Below are 19,169 nucleotides of genomic sequence, written 5' to 3'. Positions count from 1 at the left end.
AGGAGCAAATGTACAGGAAAATAAGGTTAGCTTGCTATCCCTGTCAAATGTTAGTATTATTGAAGAATCTAATGGGGCCTTCATTTTTATAAAGCTTTCAAGTGAATATATTTGATCTATTCTTGATATTTTTCTAGTCCTCAATTGGAACTCTTGTGAGCATGTATAGTATCTTGATTCTTGAATTTCCAAGCACATTTGATAGCCAGAAATTTGCTTGCTTGCCTTCATTGCTGGCTGGCTGTACTTTGTGAATTATTATATCCAAGTATCTTAAAAGATAAGATCTGTGGAGGACCATTTTGTGGAGAAGATCACTGGTGACTGTGACTGTTGACTGTTCAGCTCTGAAATGTTCACAATTTACCATACCATTATTTGAAAGGAATCTTTGAACTGAGACTCAAGTGTGACCTAATGCAGGTAGATAGTGAAACTGAGTTGTGTACACTCAGTGTCAAATCTTAAGTTTCAGTCTCTGGCTACTTCTCTTAGTGTGTATTTACTTGGCCTCTTAAACAAGGGAATGGAATTTGTCAGGAATGGGGATACTAAAGGATTGACGTAAAATATTCGTAGAACACCCGTATAATTATCATTATGTCTGGACTTCTTGTCATGTGGATCTGGCAGCGTATCCGCTAAATTAATGAATGGGCTCCTGCTTTCTCTTATGGTGGCAGACATGTTTGTTACGTATTGAAAGAGGTAAAAAGGTTCACCCATAGACCCTTTTGAAAAGTTTAGGCTCATGGTTGAAGATTTACCGCTGTGACTTGTGAGTGGGCTTCACAGGCACAGTGCCACAGACACAACAGGCTGTCTACCACTCAGTTTAGGCCCTTTTATTATTAATTTATTATGCATGTTTAAGGGCCCTACTAAAGTTGCATTGAAGAAGAAGATTGATTGTATAGACGGACCTCACAGCTGATAATGCCATGCAATGCAACAACTTTTGATACCATAATCCTTCTTTTGCTGGTGCAAAATGGGGGTCCATGAGCAGTCAAATTGAGGTACTTTCTCCAGCAGATAACGTAAATTGTAACCCACAGATGGTTTGGCAATTGGTATCAACCTTTTCAGCACAGGAGAATATGCTCTTTTCTTTTTTCTGTATTTTCTTTTCGCTAATTGGTAATTGCTAGCTAAAGCTCGAAACTTGAGTCCCTCTCAAGTCTCAACCCTATAATCTTTGGGAAGTGTGAAAAATGTCCTGCAGCAATATAGGGTGTGTTTGGTTTATTATTATGGATAGGATTTTGGGGATAGTATTAGATAGTTGGATAGGGTTATTATTACGAGATAAAATTTAAAAATTTACAAAAAAAAAAAACCTCACAAGTTTACTAATTTAACTAAATATCCTAATATATAACATTTTTATAAAATAACAAAAACATTTCCACCCACCCACAGTGCTAAATTTCGGTCACCATCGTCGGAATTTGGTTAGAATCTGGCATTGCGACTCAGATCGGTCGGATCTGGCTGCACGTGCGTCGATCTGCCATTTTCTAGCCAGATTCACCACGGATTTGGCCGGAAAAAGCTATATCGATGGCCAAAGATGTTGACGGCCAGATCTGGCATTTTCTGGCCAAATCCATTGTGGATCTGGCCGAAAAAGGCCAGATCGACGACTTTCCAGGCAGTCTTGATGGTTTATAGGCTGTTGTGACAGATTCCGACTACCACCAACGGTGGTTGCCGAAATCTGGCAACTATCAGTGAGTGGGGGTGTTTTTGTTAATTTTTAAACTTTTTTCTGAGGGTATTTAATGAAATTAATAAACTTAAAGGGTCTAAAAGTAATTAAAAAAATATAATAATATTTCTCAAATAATTAAACAAACAAATATTTTGGGAATAGGGTTGAGAATAGGGATAGGAATAATAAACCAAACGCACAGATAGATGCCCATGAACAAATTGTTGATAGTAAAAAAACAAAAAAATGTTTCATGAGTTTTTCAGTTTGAGTCCCTTTAGGCACTAATAGAATTAGTCATTAGAACTCTTACGTAACGAACAGTTTTAAAACCTCGAAAGATTAGTTGAGGTACGCGTAAATAAACTCAAACACTCCCAATTATTAAAAAAATATATATAAACCCCTAGAGGGGCTCAAACAGTAGACTATGTATAAGCAAACCATAGACTATATATAAGCAAACCACTTACTTAACCATCCGACTAAGATTAACAGAATATGCCTCTTTATTTTATGTTTTTTTTTTTCAGTTTTCATTTTTCATTTTATTTTATACATACCCCTTGAAAATGACTTGGAATCATAACAAAGGAAATTGTGTTTTATGGCAGAAGTGACGTCTATCCCAATTCATTTGGGAAAGAGTAATTAATGGGTCAAACACACTATCATTTTCTTGAATTAGTTGGCCATTTTGAAAAAATATGAGGCTAAAGCAGCATAAACCTTATTACGTTCTTGGATTAATTTGTTGGGTAATTTCAAATCCTCACCTCAATATCTTCTTTCTGGCGTAGATGGTGGTTGATAAAGTAATTCTTGATCATAATTTTCAGTAGGAGCACTGCATTGATCATAATTTTCAGTAGGAGCACTGCATACAACACGAAACTTGTGATCGGTAGTAAAAGTAAACGACCGATTCTTCAGTTGCAATCGCATTCGATCTTCATAAAATATCTGTTGGTCCCCCGTGTAATTTTCCTTTATCAATCTATTCCGTGTACTTGATGTCATATCATAGCCAAGTCAAAAGTAAAATAAAAAAGGAAATGAAGTTCATCTTATCCTCTGAAAATTTCCAAATACATTCACCACCTAAAAGTCTTTCTCATACATTCATCCATCATATCCATCCAATGCTTCTTATTCATTGAATTGTCACGCAAGGGAAAAATTAACTCTATACATGTGACTACACAGAACATCTTCTCGTCTGCTTTTGCTGGATATTGTAATATGCAAAACTGAAGTTTTACAATCTGTAATAACCAAGTTGGTTGTGAAGTAGTCTCAATTATTGTTGAACTTCTGCTCAGGGGTGCTCGTCGATGCCTGCATCATCCATATAAGGTTAAGCAGACAAATTTGGAAGGTTAGAATAAGAATGAAAAGGTTTATATGTTCAGAATGTGTTACATGAGACAGATTGTTGTTTCTTTGAGTTGATTGATCATTAGGAATATGTATATATATAAGTGTTCCGATAATGTAAGTTCTCAGATTGATTTTAAAAGGCATGGTTGATATTCGTTTTCGAAACAGGACACAAGAAATTTTAAGAAAAATGCATTTAGTTCCGTATTTAACAAAACATGAACTTGGTCATGACATAAACACATTATTTTCATTTTCTCCAGCCAAAAATAATCTAGCTCATCTGCTTGTCAAGTTAATTACACAGCTTCAAGGAGTTGTTCTAAGCAGTAAAATGACATACCCTGGAAATCAACCACTTTAATTGCAGCAAGAAAACTTGGTCTGTTAAGTTTCAATCTCATTATTTGGTGGTGTTGTTTCCCTTTAGAAACTATGCTTCTAGTTCTATGGTTTTTTCGTCTAACATGACAAGAACTCAAATTATTTCCAGACTAAGAAAAGATTATGTACTCACCCCCACTGATGTCACAAAATTGCAAACAGCACATTTCACAGATCGTGCTCCATATTGGTACATCAACAGCATCCTGCAGTTCCCGCAATTGACGTGTGCGACTTGATTCGCTGACACAATGAAGATTTGATGCTTATTTTCAACTATCATGAACGCAATTGATGAGGTATCCAATCTTAATGATACTTGAGTTATAATTTTGAGTTTTCATTTCAAGGTAATTAAATGGTAAATCATGTACCTTCCAAGGCTAGATTGACAGTGTGACAACAAGAACATTGAACGCTTGTTGCCCCACGAATGTACATCAGTAAGGTGTGGCAACCCCCGCAGACCAACTGGGCCATTTCAGTGCCTGCTAGTGATCAATTGTTTGAGATATTGTAGAGTATACAAGCCAGAAGGGAATTAAAAGAAAGGAAGAAATCTACCTGGTGGTGGCACAGCAGTGACTGCATTGCAAACGGCGCAACACACTGAGGTCGCTCCAACCGGATAGAGCAGAAGGTTTCGACATCCAGAACATACAAGCTGGCTCTGTGCACCTGATCATCAACAGATATTTTACATAGATTACTACTAGATCAACCACTATATGTAATCACATAGAAACATATGTAAAAATCTTAACCATTTGTTATTGATGCAACAATAAAGATCTTCAGAATATCAAGTCAGGGAACTCATTCGGGAATCATTTTGTTACAGTTGCAGAATTTAAACCACCCTCAGTTCTTTTACTGAAGTGTTTGGCCTTTCAGTATCCTAATTGCTATGTGCACAATCAATTCTTACTGTTTTATCACTAAGTACTAAAAAGATCTCAATATTTCTTAATTTTTTCCCCAGAATCCTTGAACATGCTTTAATTTTCACAAAGAATCAAACAGGTACAAGATTCACATTGCATGAGGCTAAATAGTTGGAAGGTGAGTAATTGATTAAGATACCATTGGCAGGAGGAGGAGGAGGAGGTATATACGGAACTGGAGGAGTTGGATAAGGAGCAAGAGGAACTGGCATTGCAATAACTCACAGAGCTCTTCTCTTTCTCTTCCAACCTCCTACAAGCTTTACTTCCTCAAAAACACAAAAAACCAATTCTCTCTCCCATATTTACTATCCCTGTACACAAAATCAAAGAACAGCAAAAAGACCAAACACTTTCAACATGCACCATTGACTAAAAAAAGTAAATCAAAATTGAAAAAGCAACAATACCCAGTTGAGAAAAAAAACAACGAAAAAAGAAGCAATGAAACTGAGTTGAGCATTGTGAAGTGGGGCAAGCACATACCTTTGCAAGTTGCAAGATGAAGTGGGAGAAAAAGGGATGAAAGTGAGAGAAAGAGAAAGAGAGAGAAGAGTTACAAGTTTAGCATTGACGATAAAAAAAAGAGATGAAGTTATAATGAAAGAGATATTTTACCATTTTGCTTTTACGTTCAATTTAAGGTGAAGCTTCATTTTCAACCTGCTTGTCGCCCATAGTTTACAGATAGAAACTAAATGGGCGCAGATTGCCCCACTGTTCTATCGTTACTTGCCCCCCCTGCTTCAACTGATTTTGTGCCACACTTTTAACTGCTACTTCAACACTATTCCTCTAAACTCAATTTAATAATCCATTTTATATTTATCTTTAAACTTCTGAAACATTAAAAAAAAAAACCATGATACTATTATCAATTACCACATTTAATATGTTAAACAGTATTAAATAAGTCACGCGTATCTCAACTAATCTCTCGTAACCTTAAAATTATCGGTCCAATAAGGATTCCAGTAACTACTCTTATTAATATACAAAGAAGAATTTAAACTCAGAACCTCTTAAGTAATACATTTAAGAGTCTCTATCGAATCATTCGATCACCTAAAAATAGTTACTATATTTGATATATCTAATATTTCGACACAACCCTAAACATGTTATCATAAAATTGTGAAAAATTATGATGAAATCTCCCCTGATAATATGGTTAATATTGTCAATTACTATATTTTATTAGAGATGAGTTGGTCAACTTCTTTTATGCAAACTCGTCTAAAACCATTAATTAATACACGTTTCAGCTCAGGTTTCCACATATGTGGATCAAAAAGTCAATTTTTTCTTTTGTTTTTTAAATTTTAATTAAAAGAACGTACAATTAAAAAAAAAAAAAAAAAAGTCTTAAATTTGGTATAAGTCTTAATCCGAATACTATAACATCTAAACTTGATCCAAAGGTCTATCATTTCAATCCCATTAATGTTTATCAATCCTTGTCAGTTCAACGGATAATCCTTTTTTATCGGATAAGGATAACAATAGTTAATGGAGTTGAATACGTGGAAGAAGTAAGAACCCATCTTTGAACCACATCTTAAATTTTGTTTTATAAATAACCAATTCCATTTTCTTGTCACCAAAGAAAATCTAACTTGCTGTTTGTTTAATTTTTCGATACCTACTCTATTGTGTTATCTTATTTAAAAAAAATAAAAAAAAGTGAATATTGACTATTAAATTCAAAATCTAATTATATTTTATTCAATTCAAAATATTTAACAATTACCCTTTTTAATAAAAGTTTATAAATTAACAAAAACACTCATACTCACACATTTGATTGCCAACAGTCAGCTGTCGTTGTCAGACGATAATAAAAAATCATCAGAATGGTACACGACCAATTAGATCTAGCCAGTCGTGTGTCGATCTGGCTATTGATGACAATCATATCTTAACTATCGTTGACGGCTAGATTTCTTGCTATAATTTGACCGTCAACGATGGCCAAGATTTGGATGTCATCAACGACTAGACTTTTGGCGTAGATCTAGACGTCGTCAACGGCCAGATCTTTAGCCTTAAATCTGGACGTCGTCAACGACCACATCTTTTGTCGTAGATTTAGTCGAAAACAGTCAGATCTAGTCAATCATACGCTATTCCGGCAACTTACGACCACCGTCCGACAATGGTGGTCAACTGCTTGCAATCAGTTGGGTGGATATGGGTGTTTTTGTTAATTTATAAACTTTTATTATGGGAGGGTGTTCAGCTAAATTAATAAATGTAAAGAGTTAAAAAATAATCTAAAAAAAATGTTTTAACAAATTGTACCAAATACATTTTGTAGATAGTAATTATCTTTGGTAGATCTCTCAGTAAGTTCGACTAATTATCTTTAGTAGATCTCTCAGTAAGTTTCGAACCTAGATAAAATTCTAACCATCTGTTAAAAAAAAAAAAAAAACCAATAAATCTTATAAGATTCCTAAGAAATTCTAGAAACAAACACCTATTCATCATATTGTGTGAATAGTTGGGACATTGAGGACCATTTAGAAAGACATTTAATGAATTGGCGTCATTTAATCTTTGTCTGTTCGATGTTTCTTTCAGTTGTCAAATCTCTCTTTTGGTTAATCAATACGGCATAGTTTGAATAATCGTTGTTAATGGAATCGAAACTAAGGTACTACATCAGTCTTATACCCAAAAATGGATCAAAATATAATACTAAAATCTGGGTCCCCAAACTCTTAAACAGACTCTCGGTCTCTCTATCTTCAATCTTTATCAGACTGTGTTTGCTTTTTCAGAGTAAAACATCAAAGGCAAGTGAGTGTTATATTCAACCCACCACAAGCAGAAGCTGCTGTCAAAGACAAAGGGGCAATGGAGAGTTGAGACAGAGCCAAGTCATGGAGAGAAATGCAATCGAGGCCGTCTGTTAAATGGATTGGAAAACCACAAGTTTAGCTGGGTGGTCCATTTCATTTTTATGTTCATATGAGTAATACTACACCAACAACTCTCTCTTATAACTCTGACGTGACAGCTCGTAATTGATCAGATCGTAATCAATTAGTATGACTCATACGAGACCGTTATGAACTGATTAATTATGAATTGTCACGTCAAGGTTGTCAGAAAAAATTTGTAAGAGAGGGTAATTGAATTGTCATTGTTAAAGCTACTGTTGGTTGATGCTTCTTCTTCATCTGCATGTAATTGGTTTTTCTCTCTGGATATTAGGTGGTTTTGGTCCATCTAATAATTATGTCTTTTGCTTTTGGTTTTTCAGCTTTGAAATTTCCTCAAATTAACAAGTGAGAGAAATTTGGACTTTTTCATCTTTTATTTTATTTTGGTGGGTACTTTTTTTTTTTTTTTAATGGTTAAATCACCACAATACTTCAAAAGAATTAAAAAAAAAAAAAATCAAATCATAAAATTTTAGGTCACCATCACAAAGTCGTCAAACTGTAGGATCCATCTTAAGATCTTCACATCTTACGATTGAGTTGCGAAAATCAAATAGATATTATTCCAAAAACAACAATATCTGCTTTGTTAAACTCAAATGTGACAAAATTCGTACCTGAATCAGTGACAAAATGTTTTACTACATTTATGAGGTTGAGAAAAATGGAGAATCAAAATATCAAATAAAAAAGAAAGAAGTAGCAGAAGAAGAGGGAGAAAGTGATGAAAAGAGTGAAAGAGTATGGGCAATGTAAGCTTTGAGAAGACTACAAAGTAAACAATTAATTTGCAGGTCCATAGTCCATAGATAAGCATGCGAAAGGGACCACGTTGTTGTACTTTTTCTGGCTTTTCCCTCCAGTCTAACTTGATCCTAACCGGATATTCCTGCCTTTGTTCTAGAAAACTCCAATTATTTCAACTTCTGCCTTTTTACCTCCCTCATAGGAACTTCCAGATTTTTATATTATCATTTATAGGGGTGAGCACGGATAATAAGTAGAATCGAAACCTATGGATAAAACTGGAATTGGAATCGAAACCTAAACCTATCTAAAATCGATACTGTACAGGTAGGTTTCGATTTTATTTTATTAGAACCTACATTTTAGGTTCCAGTTTCTTGAATTTAAGAACTGGAACCGACAGGTTCTGATTCTGGTTCCTTTTTTTGGGAACCTGCACTATGTGGTTTCAGTTTTGATTCTCCTATAAAATACAGGATACCCAAAACTGCTCACCCTTAATTATTTACTTGTTTTCTCTTGATAACATTATCGTAGTAATACTACAGTAAGATTATTTTTGATAACTTTTAAATCTTGGTTGAAAGAGTTATGATTGAAGCACAGTATCAGGTACTACTACTTTTATCCTGTTTTGATATCTTTTGGATAAAGAGCTATGATTGATGTATCGATCCTCATCCCAGTAACGTTACTGGGGCTGTAAGGTAATTATTCCCATTTTCTGAAACAAGGGACTGTTGCAGAAAAAACATGTTAAAGAGTTGAAATTTTGGTTGAATGGCATCCAAAGAGCAGAGCACTTACTATAGACACCGACATTACATATGCTTTTCACTCGAGATTTGATTTATTAATAAGAGACCTTACAAATTGCATCCAATGAAGAAGGGACTTAAAGTGCCATAAACCATATTTAATTGTGATTTAAGATAAGCCATACATATTGCTAAACAAGATTTGATGAAGATTTTCGGATAGAGTGGAGCCATAAATGAGATCTTGATAGATAATTAGATAAGGTCAGCATTGTGAGGCCAAAACATAATCAAATCATGACTGAATGAAAGTTATTTTCCTAATTGTAAGTCATGGGAGAATTTGATTAGCCCCACTTTCAAAACTGAAAAAAACACCAGAAAATAGCAACATAAGCTTTGAGGGATGAAGAAAGAACCTATGAAAATGTCTTTCGATGCTGACATTTCAATCTATGAGCTGCCCCAGAGACTCAGCACCATTGTAGAGAATACCAGACTTTTTCAATTTTCAACCACAATTCTGTGGATTCTGCATAAAGGGGAAAAACCATTGGGGTAGATTGAATGGTCAAGATCAAACATTTTAGTAAAGAAATATGCAAAAGCAAAAGCAAAAGCAACTTCAATCACAATTTGCGGCTTGAAAACAAAATCCTTAGAGATATTGACATCTACAAGAAACCTAAAGGACAATTATAAAGAGAGCCTGTCGATGATACATTTGTTAGTCATGCATCTGGACCATTTCAAAGAATTTTAGTGGTTGCTTCTCTACCAATCTCTATAGATTTCTACATCTTCCAAGTCTGGCCACCAAGTATCTGAATATACACCTATAAATTGAAGGGTAGTTCAAAGTAAAACATTTAAAACTCTGCTTTCTCAATTGTTTTCATCACATACATAGATGGTAGAGAGCATTCTTAGTGCATTAAAATATGAAAAAGAAAATGTTAGAGAAGAACACATTTAATCATCATAGTTCATTATCTCTTCTACGAATACGCATACATTTGATCTGAATTCTTCCACTAAAAATCTTCCGATCATAATAATTCTAATTATCACTTTGGTTCCTGACAAGAAGTTATGGGAAAAGGAATTCACTTGATGTAATTATACTATTAATGAAACACTTGTGAAGGGTTAGGCCTGATTTATACATTTATTTCTTTTCTTCCCAAAGACATACAACCCCCCAATTGATCACTTCTTATTTTATGTACAAAGAAAAATCCAGGAAAGCGGATCTTGCTTACTTCCAATGGTGTGATAACCTACTCTTCATCATTTTCTGCATCGTGACTTCCATACACAACAGAAAAATAGTACCCTATTGTTTTAAGAGAGAGGCCTGGGAACCTGTGAGAACTGCCAGGTCGGAGATCAATCTTAACAAAAGGCCATTGCATAGCTTGTGCAGCCTCACATTCTTCCCATCCATCTCCAATTACGCAAAACCGGACATTTGGATTGTTAAAACGTTCCTCGATCCATTGAAAACACTGGAGTTTCCCCACTTCCCATGAGCTGTAAACTGAAGAAAAAAATAATTTATCAGTACTTCAACTGTTTCTTCTTTATGATAAACAATTAAGAGCACCAAAACAAGGTGCAAGCTTCGTGAATGGGATTTATACAAGAATTTTATAGCCACTCCATTATTATCAACCCATATAGAAATAATATCCCATTGAAGAAATTACATAAAATTTAATCATTATTACTATAATGTCAATTTTCTATATACTACGAAGATGTGGCAGAATATATTATGGAAAAGAATGTTTATTAGACTTGTGATGTTTGATAGGAACCCAATCCAATAACTCAACAATTGGGATGGGCCATGAGTCTTTCATGAACTTGGGTAGAACTCTCTTCAGAAAACCGGCTTGCCAAGGGAGGGTGTCCAAGCCTTTATAATCCACATGTCCACCACTTTTCCCTCCAATGTGAGATCCTAACATTCCACCACGCTTCCACAACCGACATCCACATCGACCTCTTTACCCCCGTCGGCTTCTTTACCCCTTGGTTGACTACGTGGATCCCCTTTCCCTTGGGCCTCCATGCCCTTTCTAGGGGTAGCAGCCTAGGCCCAAGGTCAGCCTGCCACGTAGGCGCAGGATCATGCTTTAATACTAATTGATAGAATCCCAATCCAATAACTCAACAATTGGGCTGGGCCATGGGTCTTTCATGGACTTGGATAAAACTCTCCTTGGAAAACCGGCTTGCCAAGGGAGGCTGCCCAAGCCCTTATAACCCACATGGCCACCCTTTGATCCTAATAGATGTTCACGGATATTATTTCTTCTCTAATAGTCAATGAGTATTAAATACTTCTGAAATTTGTCAGAAGTGTTGAATCAGTATTATCCAATTGCTACTGATGCTAGGCCTCTAATTTGACAAACTTGGAAGAAATCTTTGTTTCGAAGTTTCATTCAAAGATTATATTTTAGCAGGTGATGGTAGTATTGCATCCTGATTAAAGTGTTCTCCAAAGAAGAAGAAGGAACTTCTTGTGGAAGTAATAATGCCAAACAAGGTAATTTGGTTTATCGCTTCAAATGGTGTTTCTTACAGTCTTAGAGGGTGAGACCAGATTGCGATTTCTTTAAGAGCATGGAAGTGTTGGTTGTTGGTGTACCTATTGCCAAGAAGAAAATCACAATGTAACAAGTGGCGGATCCAGAAAATTTGTTTAGGGTTGACCAAAATAAAAACTAATTACATATTAATATTTTTGTCCATTAATATTTTTGTTAGGGTGAGCCAAAATCTAAAAATTATATATATTAATATTTAAAAAAAAAAATTGAGGGTGGGCCATGGATCCGCCCCTGATTGTAACTATAGGTATAATCTTTGTGGGAAACCCTTGGCTAATTTAATTAGTCTAATCAGGTCGAGCTCTTCTACTACTCTTGGGATCTTGAGTTCTCAACAAAATGTTAGTAATACCACATAATTGCATCAATAAATGTCACTCTTACCATATGGTGATGATTCGATAGGAAGACTTTTGGGGTACTTTGTTCCAGGTTTCACGCCTAATCCTAGGGTTTTTAATGTTTAACTTCTTATAGCAGCATGTTAGGAAATTATTTTTGTAAGTGACTTGGGTATTTTCTGGTTTATACAGTTACATGTATGCCTTAAATATTTCTGGTTTAATTAATTTGTCCAAGTAAAGAATGGTAAGAGGAAAAAAGGGGCTTGGGTGAGTTACTGATTAAAGATCAGATCTTGCAGGTTTTGTCTCCTGACCATTCTTTTTAGATCAATAGATTTGTGAAAACCACTGATTTTTCGCCTGGGCTAGACCAGCTTTCCTAGCAAGCTACAAAATTGAGACTGAAACCTTTCTAGGTGTAGTTTAATTGTTCTACAATATTACATATGTTATTATGTATACTGTTTGCTTTCTAACGAACTAGAGATGAAAGGACACAAAATAAATATGAAAAAATATATTCAGTTAATTGCCAAATACAGCTGATGTACAATTCAATCAGGATAGCATCAGCTTCACAAATCAAAAGAATTTATAATGAGGCCTGACTTGCTAAACTAATGTATCATAGTTATTAAAACATAGCACCCTGAGGCAGTAAAATGTTGCCATGTGAATATGGCAATTAAAAGCGTACACTGATGAGAAGCAGAGAAGGTTAATATTAACTATGAAGTGGGGTGCTAAGAATAACATAATTTATGGATAAATGAGATAAAATATAAGACTGACCATCTCCATGTGCTATCCAATTGTCAAGTCGAAAAAGTAAGCATTTTGCAAGGCTAGGTATCAATGATCCAGAAGTCACCAAAACATTTACATGTTGGAATTTTGCATCAGTAAAGTCAGTGATCCCACTGGTAGAACCAAGAGAAGATGTTGCGTAGTCTTCCCCACTTGAACACTGCTCCAAAAAGGCCCTTGCTACACATTGGAAACAGAGATGTATACTATGGCCAAGTGCTGGAAATATGTATTAGAGCACAAGCTCAAATTACAATTAGCAAGGTAATGTACGAATTTTTTTTAATAAGAAACTCAAATAAAGTTTTAAAAATTGAATTAAGTTTTACAAACTAATGAACAAGCTATCTGCATATATCCACACATGTACTGATTACTAAATCAAATAAAGATGAAAAGAATTTCAAGACTTAACACTTATGCATAATTTGCTCCTGACTCTAGTGATTGCATTTAAAATTTCCATTTACTATAGAATACAATTGTTCCAGTGACTGTAAAATTTTCATAATGAAATTTCTGTAGTCTCTTGATTTGTGTTTAAACAGATATTTCATAATAATAGGAAACAAAAACCCTGGCTACAGATTCACATGTCAGGTCAAAAATATAAACGCCAATTTCAACTCTCATTAGAATAATGGATGCTTATTTCTATTAACACAGAAACATTTTCCATGCACCTATTTAATTATCCACTGTTCTGGTAGAATTTCACAGCTTTATCTTAAAAAGATTACAAATCACTAAAAGACATTGCAGATTGCTAACAAGTGAAGCACTTAAACACTGGAACCATAAAGGGATATAACTGAATTGAATTGCGGCCACATCAAAATTCTCAAGGAAAATGTACCTGATGATAGCCATCTATCTGTATATTCATCAGTCATACTGTACAATTCATCCAAGAAACTCAACATTTCTTGATCAAAAATACTTTGCAAACCCTGAAATAATAGAGTTAATCATATCACTGTATTATACACCATATTATAACATAATAGCTCTAACAAAGTAAACAGCTTTCTGAATGAGATACATGAGATAATGCAGAGCAATCAATACATACAAAGGATTGAGAAAGGAAGACATGACTGCGGATAGAAGTGCCACATATTACTTCCCACTTCCAGGAGACACAAAGTTTGAGAGAAAAATCAAAGTTAAAAACATCACACACTTGACTTCATCATTTTCCATAGATTCCATAAACTTGCACAACCTATCTTCATTTGAAGATGACAACCAAATTAGAAGAATCCAAAAAACCCATATAAACTTGAAGCTTGATTCTGGTTACTTTAGCTCAAAAATCCACTGAAGGAAAATTTTCAAAACAGCAAATGAAACAATCATATTCTTGCCCACAATGAAGAAACAATCACAAGTCCAATTAACACTATTGCTTCATATGAATACAATTTATCGTTTACTAGCCCAAAAAAGTTTATCAGATAACTAAGTATGATTGGAACCACAGGTTTTCATTTCTATATACTTTAACTCAATTCAGATAATCATAAAACAACTAGGTAAGCATATAAAAGATAAAAAGACCCCGTGCTGATACACAATAAACATCAATACCTGTTTATACTTATTCCCAATAGCTCGGTGCCTGTATGCAAGCTTCTTGAGACTGGGATCATCATGTGGAGGACTAAACCCATCCCGGTTAAAATCATAACCCGAAAGATCCATCCCATCATCATATTCCTTCAATGCATCAAGAAACGGCTTATTGTAGTTCTCAATCTGCAAAGTTGAAAAAAGCTTCATACTTATGACATTCAAAATCACAAATTAGTAATGAAATATCAAGTGAAAAATGCAAACTCACTTGCTCATAGAAGAAATAGTCATCACACATTTTAAGAATGTGATTCTCCCACATTTTCCCAAGCTCAACACCTTTCTTTACATCTTTTGAACCATTGAAAGCCTCAGCAAAAGCCCCATTCAGCAAAGACTTGAGCAGAATAAGGGTCTCGTCCATGTCCCAGATGTAAACATTTGTAATCCGATTCCCGGCCTTTTGGGTCTTTCCATCAGACGCTGACGAGTTGTCTCCCATGTTTTTGTCTTTGAATCTGTTGAAAATTTTAATTTTGAATTCGTTAATCGGCAAAAGAACTAATTTTGGATTTGGGTTTGTTAAATCATAACAAGAAGAACATATTGGCAGGTTACCGTTATCACTAACTAAACTATACAAAGGTTAATTTAATGAAACGCTCCAAAATTAGGGTTTATGAAATCAAAAGATTACCTTCGCGTTATTTAAGAGATTGCTTTTCCAACTAACTCGGATATATTTTAATTTCTTAAATCATCTATAAATTGGTTCATTTTAATCAGTAATTTAATTTTTTATACGGAATTTGTTTGTATTGCATAATTGAGTTAACTAAATTTTCTAATTTACAGATTTTGTAAATACTATTTTATTATCTAAATTTATATTCCATTTTCGATTTCGGAATTATTGAGACTCCACAATACCACCATTCTCTTTCCTAATCATTACTTATCAAAACCCTTCAAACTATATTCTTATCGATCCCGCCAATTGTCGACAATCGAGTGATTATATACGTAACCGCTCCTTCTAAATCAAATTTTAATTAATCCTAATCATCAAAATCTAACCTTCAACCACCAAAAGATTTATCAATCTCTCCTCTTTAAAAACCCTAATAGTCTGAACTAAGTTTATTCTCTACTCATTACCAAAATATAAATTTAAATAATAAAATAACATTTTATAAGTTTATAAGTGAAAAAATTCATTTGCCTTGAAAACGTCCTTATCATTTGCGCCATTTCTGGGTAGATATTCAAAATAATAATTTTTATGTACGGCTATATAAATTATTTTGGTATAATGTAATAAAAAAAAAAATAATAGATGTGTTACATAATATCATAACCAAATTATGGTTATGCTAAATATAATTTAAAATTTTATTTTAAAGAATTGCACAAAATTTTTTATTATTGATTCTTTACAATATAATGATTTTAAGGATAATTAAAAGAGTAAACTACTTTTTCCCATCCAAATAATGGTTTAATGACACTTTCTTACCCACAAACTTTTAAAATATTACTTTATTACTTAAATTTATAATCTGTTTTTTATTTTGACATCGTTGTTTGGCGCTTGAAAACAAAATCCTTGAGATATTGACATCTACAAGAAAAATAAGGACAATTATAAAGAGAGCCTTGATGATAATATGTTAGTCAGCACTGGACCATTTCAAAGAATTTTAGTGGTTGCTTCCTACCAATCTCTATAGATTACTCTCTTCAAGTCTGGCCACCAAGATCTGAATATACACCTATAAATTGAAGGGTAGTTCAAAGTAAAAACATTTAAAACTCGCTTTTCAATTGTTTTCATCACATACATAGATGGTAGAGAGCATTTTAGTGCGTTAATATGAAAAAGAAAATGTTAGAGAAGAACACATTTAATCATCATAGTTATATCTCTTCTACGAATACGCATACATTTGATTGAATTCTTCCAAAAAATCTTCCGATCAATAATTCTAATTTCTTTGGTTCTGACAACAAGTTATGGGAAAAGGAATTCATTGATGTAACTATAATTAATGAAACATTGTGAAGGGTTAGGCCTGATTTATACATATTTCTTTTCTTCCCAAAGACATACAACCCCAATTGATCACTTCTTATTATGTCAAAGAAAAATCAGGAAAGCGATCTTGCTTACTTCCAATGTGTGTAACCTACTCTTCATCATTTCTGCATCGGGACTTCCATACACAACAGAAAAATAGTACCCTATTGTTTTAAGAGAGAGGCCTGGGAACCTGTGAGAACTGCCAGGTCGGAGATCAATCTAACAAAAAGGCCATTGCATAGCTTGTGCAGCCCCACATTCTTCCCATCCATCTCCAATTACGCAAAACCGGACATTTGGATTGTTAAACGTTCCTTGATCCATTGAAAACACTGGAGTTTCCCCACTTCCCAGAGCTGTAAACTGAAGAAAAAAATAATTATCAGTACTTCAACTGTTTCTTCTTTATGAAACAATTAAAGCCAAAACAAGGTGCAAGCTTCGTGAATGGGATTTATACAAGAAATTTATAGCCACTCCATTATTATCAACCCATATAGAAATAATATCCCATTGAAGAAATTACATAAAATTTAATCATTATACTATAATGTCAATTTTCTATATCTATGAAGATGTGGCAGAATATATTATGGAAAAGAATGTTTATTAGACTTGTGATGTTTGATAGGAACCCAATCAATAACTCAACAATTGGGATGGCCATGGGTTTTCATGAATTGGGTAAACTCTCTCAGAAAACCGCTTGCAAGGGAGGGTGCCAAGCTTTATAACCCTATGTCACACCCTTTTCCTCCAATGTGGGATCCTAACATTCCACCACGCTTCACAACAAGAAATCCAGTCTGCTCTTTACCCTTGTTGACTACGTGGATCCCTTCCCTTGGCCTCCATGCCTTTTCTGGGTAGCAGTCCAGGCCAAGGTCGCCTCACGTAGGCGCAGGATCATGCTTAATACCAATTGATAGGACTCAATCCAATAACTCAACAATTGGGCTGGGCCATGGGTTTTCATGGGCTTGGATAAAACTCTCCTTGGAAAACCGGCTTGCCAAAGGGGTGTCCAAACCCTATAACCCACATGCGCACCTTTTCTCCTTCAATGTAGATTCTTACGAGTACGATATTATTTCTTCTCTAATAGTGAATGAGTATTAAATACTTTGAAATTTGTCAGAGTGTTGAATCAGTATATCCAATTGCTACTGATGCTAGGCCTAATTTGACAAACTTAGAAGAAATCTTTGTTTCGAGTTTCATTCAAGTATATTTTAGCAGGGATGGTAGTATTGCATCAATTAGGTTCTCCAAAGAAAGACAAGGAATTCTTGTGGAAGTAATAATGCCAAACAAGGTAATTTTTGTAGCGCTTCAATGGTGTTTCTTACAGTCTTAGAGGGTGAGACCAGATTGCATTCTTTTAAGAGCATGGAAGTGTTGGTTGTTGGTGTACCTATTGCCAAGAAGAAAATCACAAGTAAAAGTCGGATCCAGAAAATTTGTTTAGGGTGACAAAATAAAAACTAATATATTAATATTTTGTCCATTATATTTTGTAGGGTGAGCCAAAATCTAAAATTTATATTAAATTTAAAAAAAAAATGAGGGGGGCCATGATCGCCCCTATTGTAACTTAGGTATAATCTTTGTGGGAAACCCTGGCTAATTTAATTAGTCTAATCAGGTCGAGCTCTTCTACTACTCTTGGGATTCGAGTTCTCAACAAAATGTTAGTAATACCACATAATTGCATCAATAAATTCACTCTTACATATGGTGAGATTCGATAGGAAGACTTTGGGGTACTTTGTTCCAGGTTTCACGCCTAATCCAGGGTTTTTAATGTTAACTTCTATAGCAGCATGTTAGGAAATTATTTTGTAAGTGACTTGGTATTTGGTTGCTGTATGCTATTTCTGGTTTAATTAATTTGTCCAAGTAAAAAGGTAAGAGGAAAAAAGGGGCTTGGGTGAGTTACTGATTAAAGATCAGATCTTGCAGGTTTTGGCTCCTGACCATTCTTTTTGATCAATAGATTTGTGAAAACCACTGATTTTTTGCCTGGGCTAGACCAGCTTTCCTAGCAAGCTACAAAATTGAGACTGAAAACTTTCAGGTGTGTTTAATTGTTCTACAATATTCATATGTTATATGTATACTGTTGCTTTCTAACGAACTAGAGATGAAAGCACACAAAATAAAATGAAAAAATATATTCAGTTAATTGCCAAATACAGCTGATGTACAATTCAATCAGGATAGCATCAGCTTCACAATCAAAAGAATTATATGAGGCCTGACTTGCTAAACTAATGTATCATAGTTATTAAACATAGCACCCTGAGGCAGTAAAAGTTGCCATGTGAATATGGCAATAAAAGCGACACATGATGAGAAGCAGGAAGGTTAATATTAACTATGAAGTGGGGTGCTAAGAATAACATAATTATGGATAATGAGATAAAATATAAGACTGACCATCTCCATGCTATCCAATTGTCAAGTCGAAAAGTAAGCATTTTGCAGGCTAGGTATCAATGATCCAGAAGTCACCAAAACATTTACATGTTGAATTTTGCATCAGTAAAGTCAGTATACCCACTGGTAGAACCAAGAGAAGATGTGTAGTCTTCCCCACTTGAACACTGCTCCAAAAAGGCCTTGCTACACATTGGAAACAGAGATGTTACTATGGCCAAGTGTGGAATATGTATTAGAGCACAAGCTCAAAATACAATTAGCAAGGTAATGTACGAATTTTTTTAATAAGAAAACTCAAATAAAGTTTTAAAAATTGAATTAAGTTTTACAAACTAATGAAAAGCTATCTGCATATATAACAATGATCTAAAATAAAGATGAAAAGAATTTCAAGACTTAACACTTAGCATAATTTGCTCCTGACT

The 19,169-nt window shown here is 34.4% G+C and overlaps 2 protein-coding genes across 4 annotated transcripts; both read right to left on the bottom strand.

Annotated features, from left to right (window-relative positions):
• Positions 1-2,753: 2,753 nt before the first annotated feature.
• On the bottom strand, positions 2,754-5,151 carry LOC116146777 (protein LOL1). 3 transcript variants are annotated; one of them, XM_031432219.1, is made up of 6 exons: positions 5,041-5,151; positions 4,562-4,736; positions 4,043-4,156; positions 3,853-3,966; positions 3,612-3,721; positions 2,754-3,052 (listed from the first exon to the last, which is right to left on the bottom strand). In XM_031432219.1, the coding sequence occupies exons 2-6, from the start codon at positions 4,632-4,634 to the stop codon at positions 3,011-3,013; spliced, it is 453 nt and encodes a 150-aa protein (XP_031288079.1). In that variant the 5' UTR covers positions 4,635-4,736; positions 5,041-5,151; the 3' UTR covers positions 2,754-3,010. The 3 variants fall into 3 exon arrangements, with proteins under 3 accessions (XP_031288079.1, XP_031288077.1, XP_031288078.1); XM_031432217.1 differs by lacking the exon at positions 5,041-5,151 and adding an exon at positions 4,909-5,034; XM_031432218.1 differs by lacking the exon at positions 5,041-5,151 and adding an exon at positions 4,833-4,897.
• A 3,936-nt stretch (positions 5,152-9,087) lies between these two features.
• LOC116146858 (eyes absent homolog) lies at positions 9,088-14,724 on the bottom strand. The gene is made up of 6 exons (XM_031432306.1): positions 14,491-14,724; positions 14,238-14,405; positions 13,504-13,597; positions 12,633-12,866; positions 10,138-10,415; positions 9,088-9,407 (listed from the first exon to the last, which is right to left on the bottom strand). The coding sequence occupies exons 1-5, from the start codon at positions 14,722-14,724 to the stop codon at positions 10,156-10,158; spliced, it is 990 nt and encodes a 329-aa protein (XP_031288166.1). The 3' UTR covers positions 9,088-9,407; positions 10,138-10,155.
• Positions 14,725-19,169: the final 4,445 nt, after the last annotated feature.

The sequence above is a fragment of the Pistacia vera genome, unplaced genomic scaffold (genome assembly GCF_008641045.1).
Source record: "Pistacia vera cultivar Batoury unplaced genomic scaffold, PisVer_v2 Contig483, whole genome shotgun sequence".
Taxonomy (NCBI): Eukaryota; Viridiplantae; Streptophyta; class Magnoliopsida; order Sapindales; family Anacardiaceae; genus Pistacia; species Pistacia vera.
This window is presented reverse-complemented; position numbering and strand designations above follow the sequence as displayed.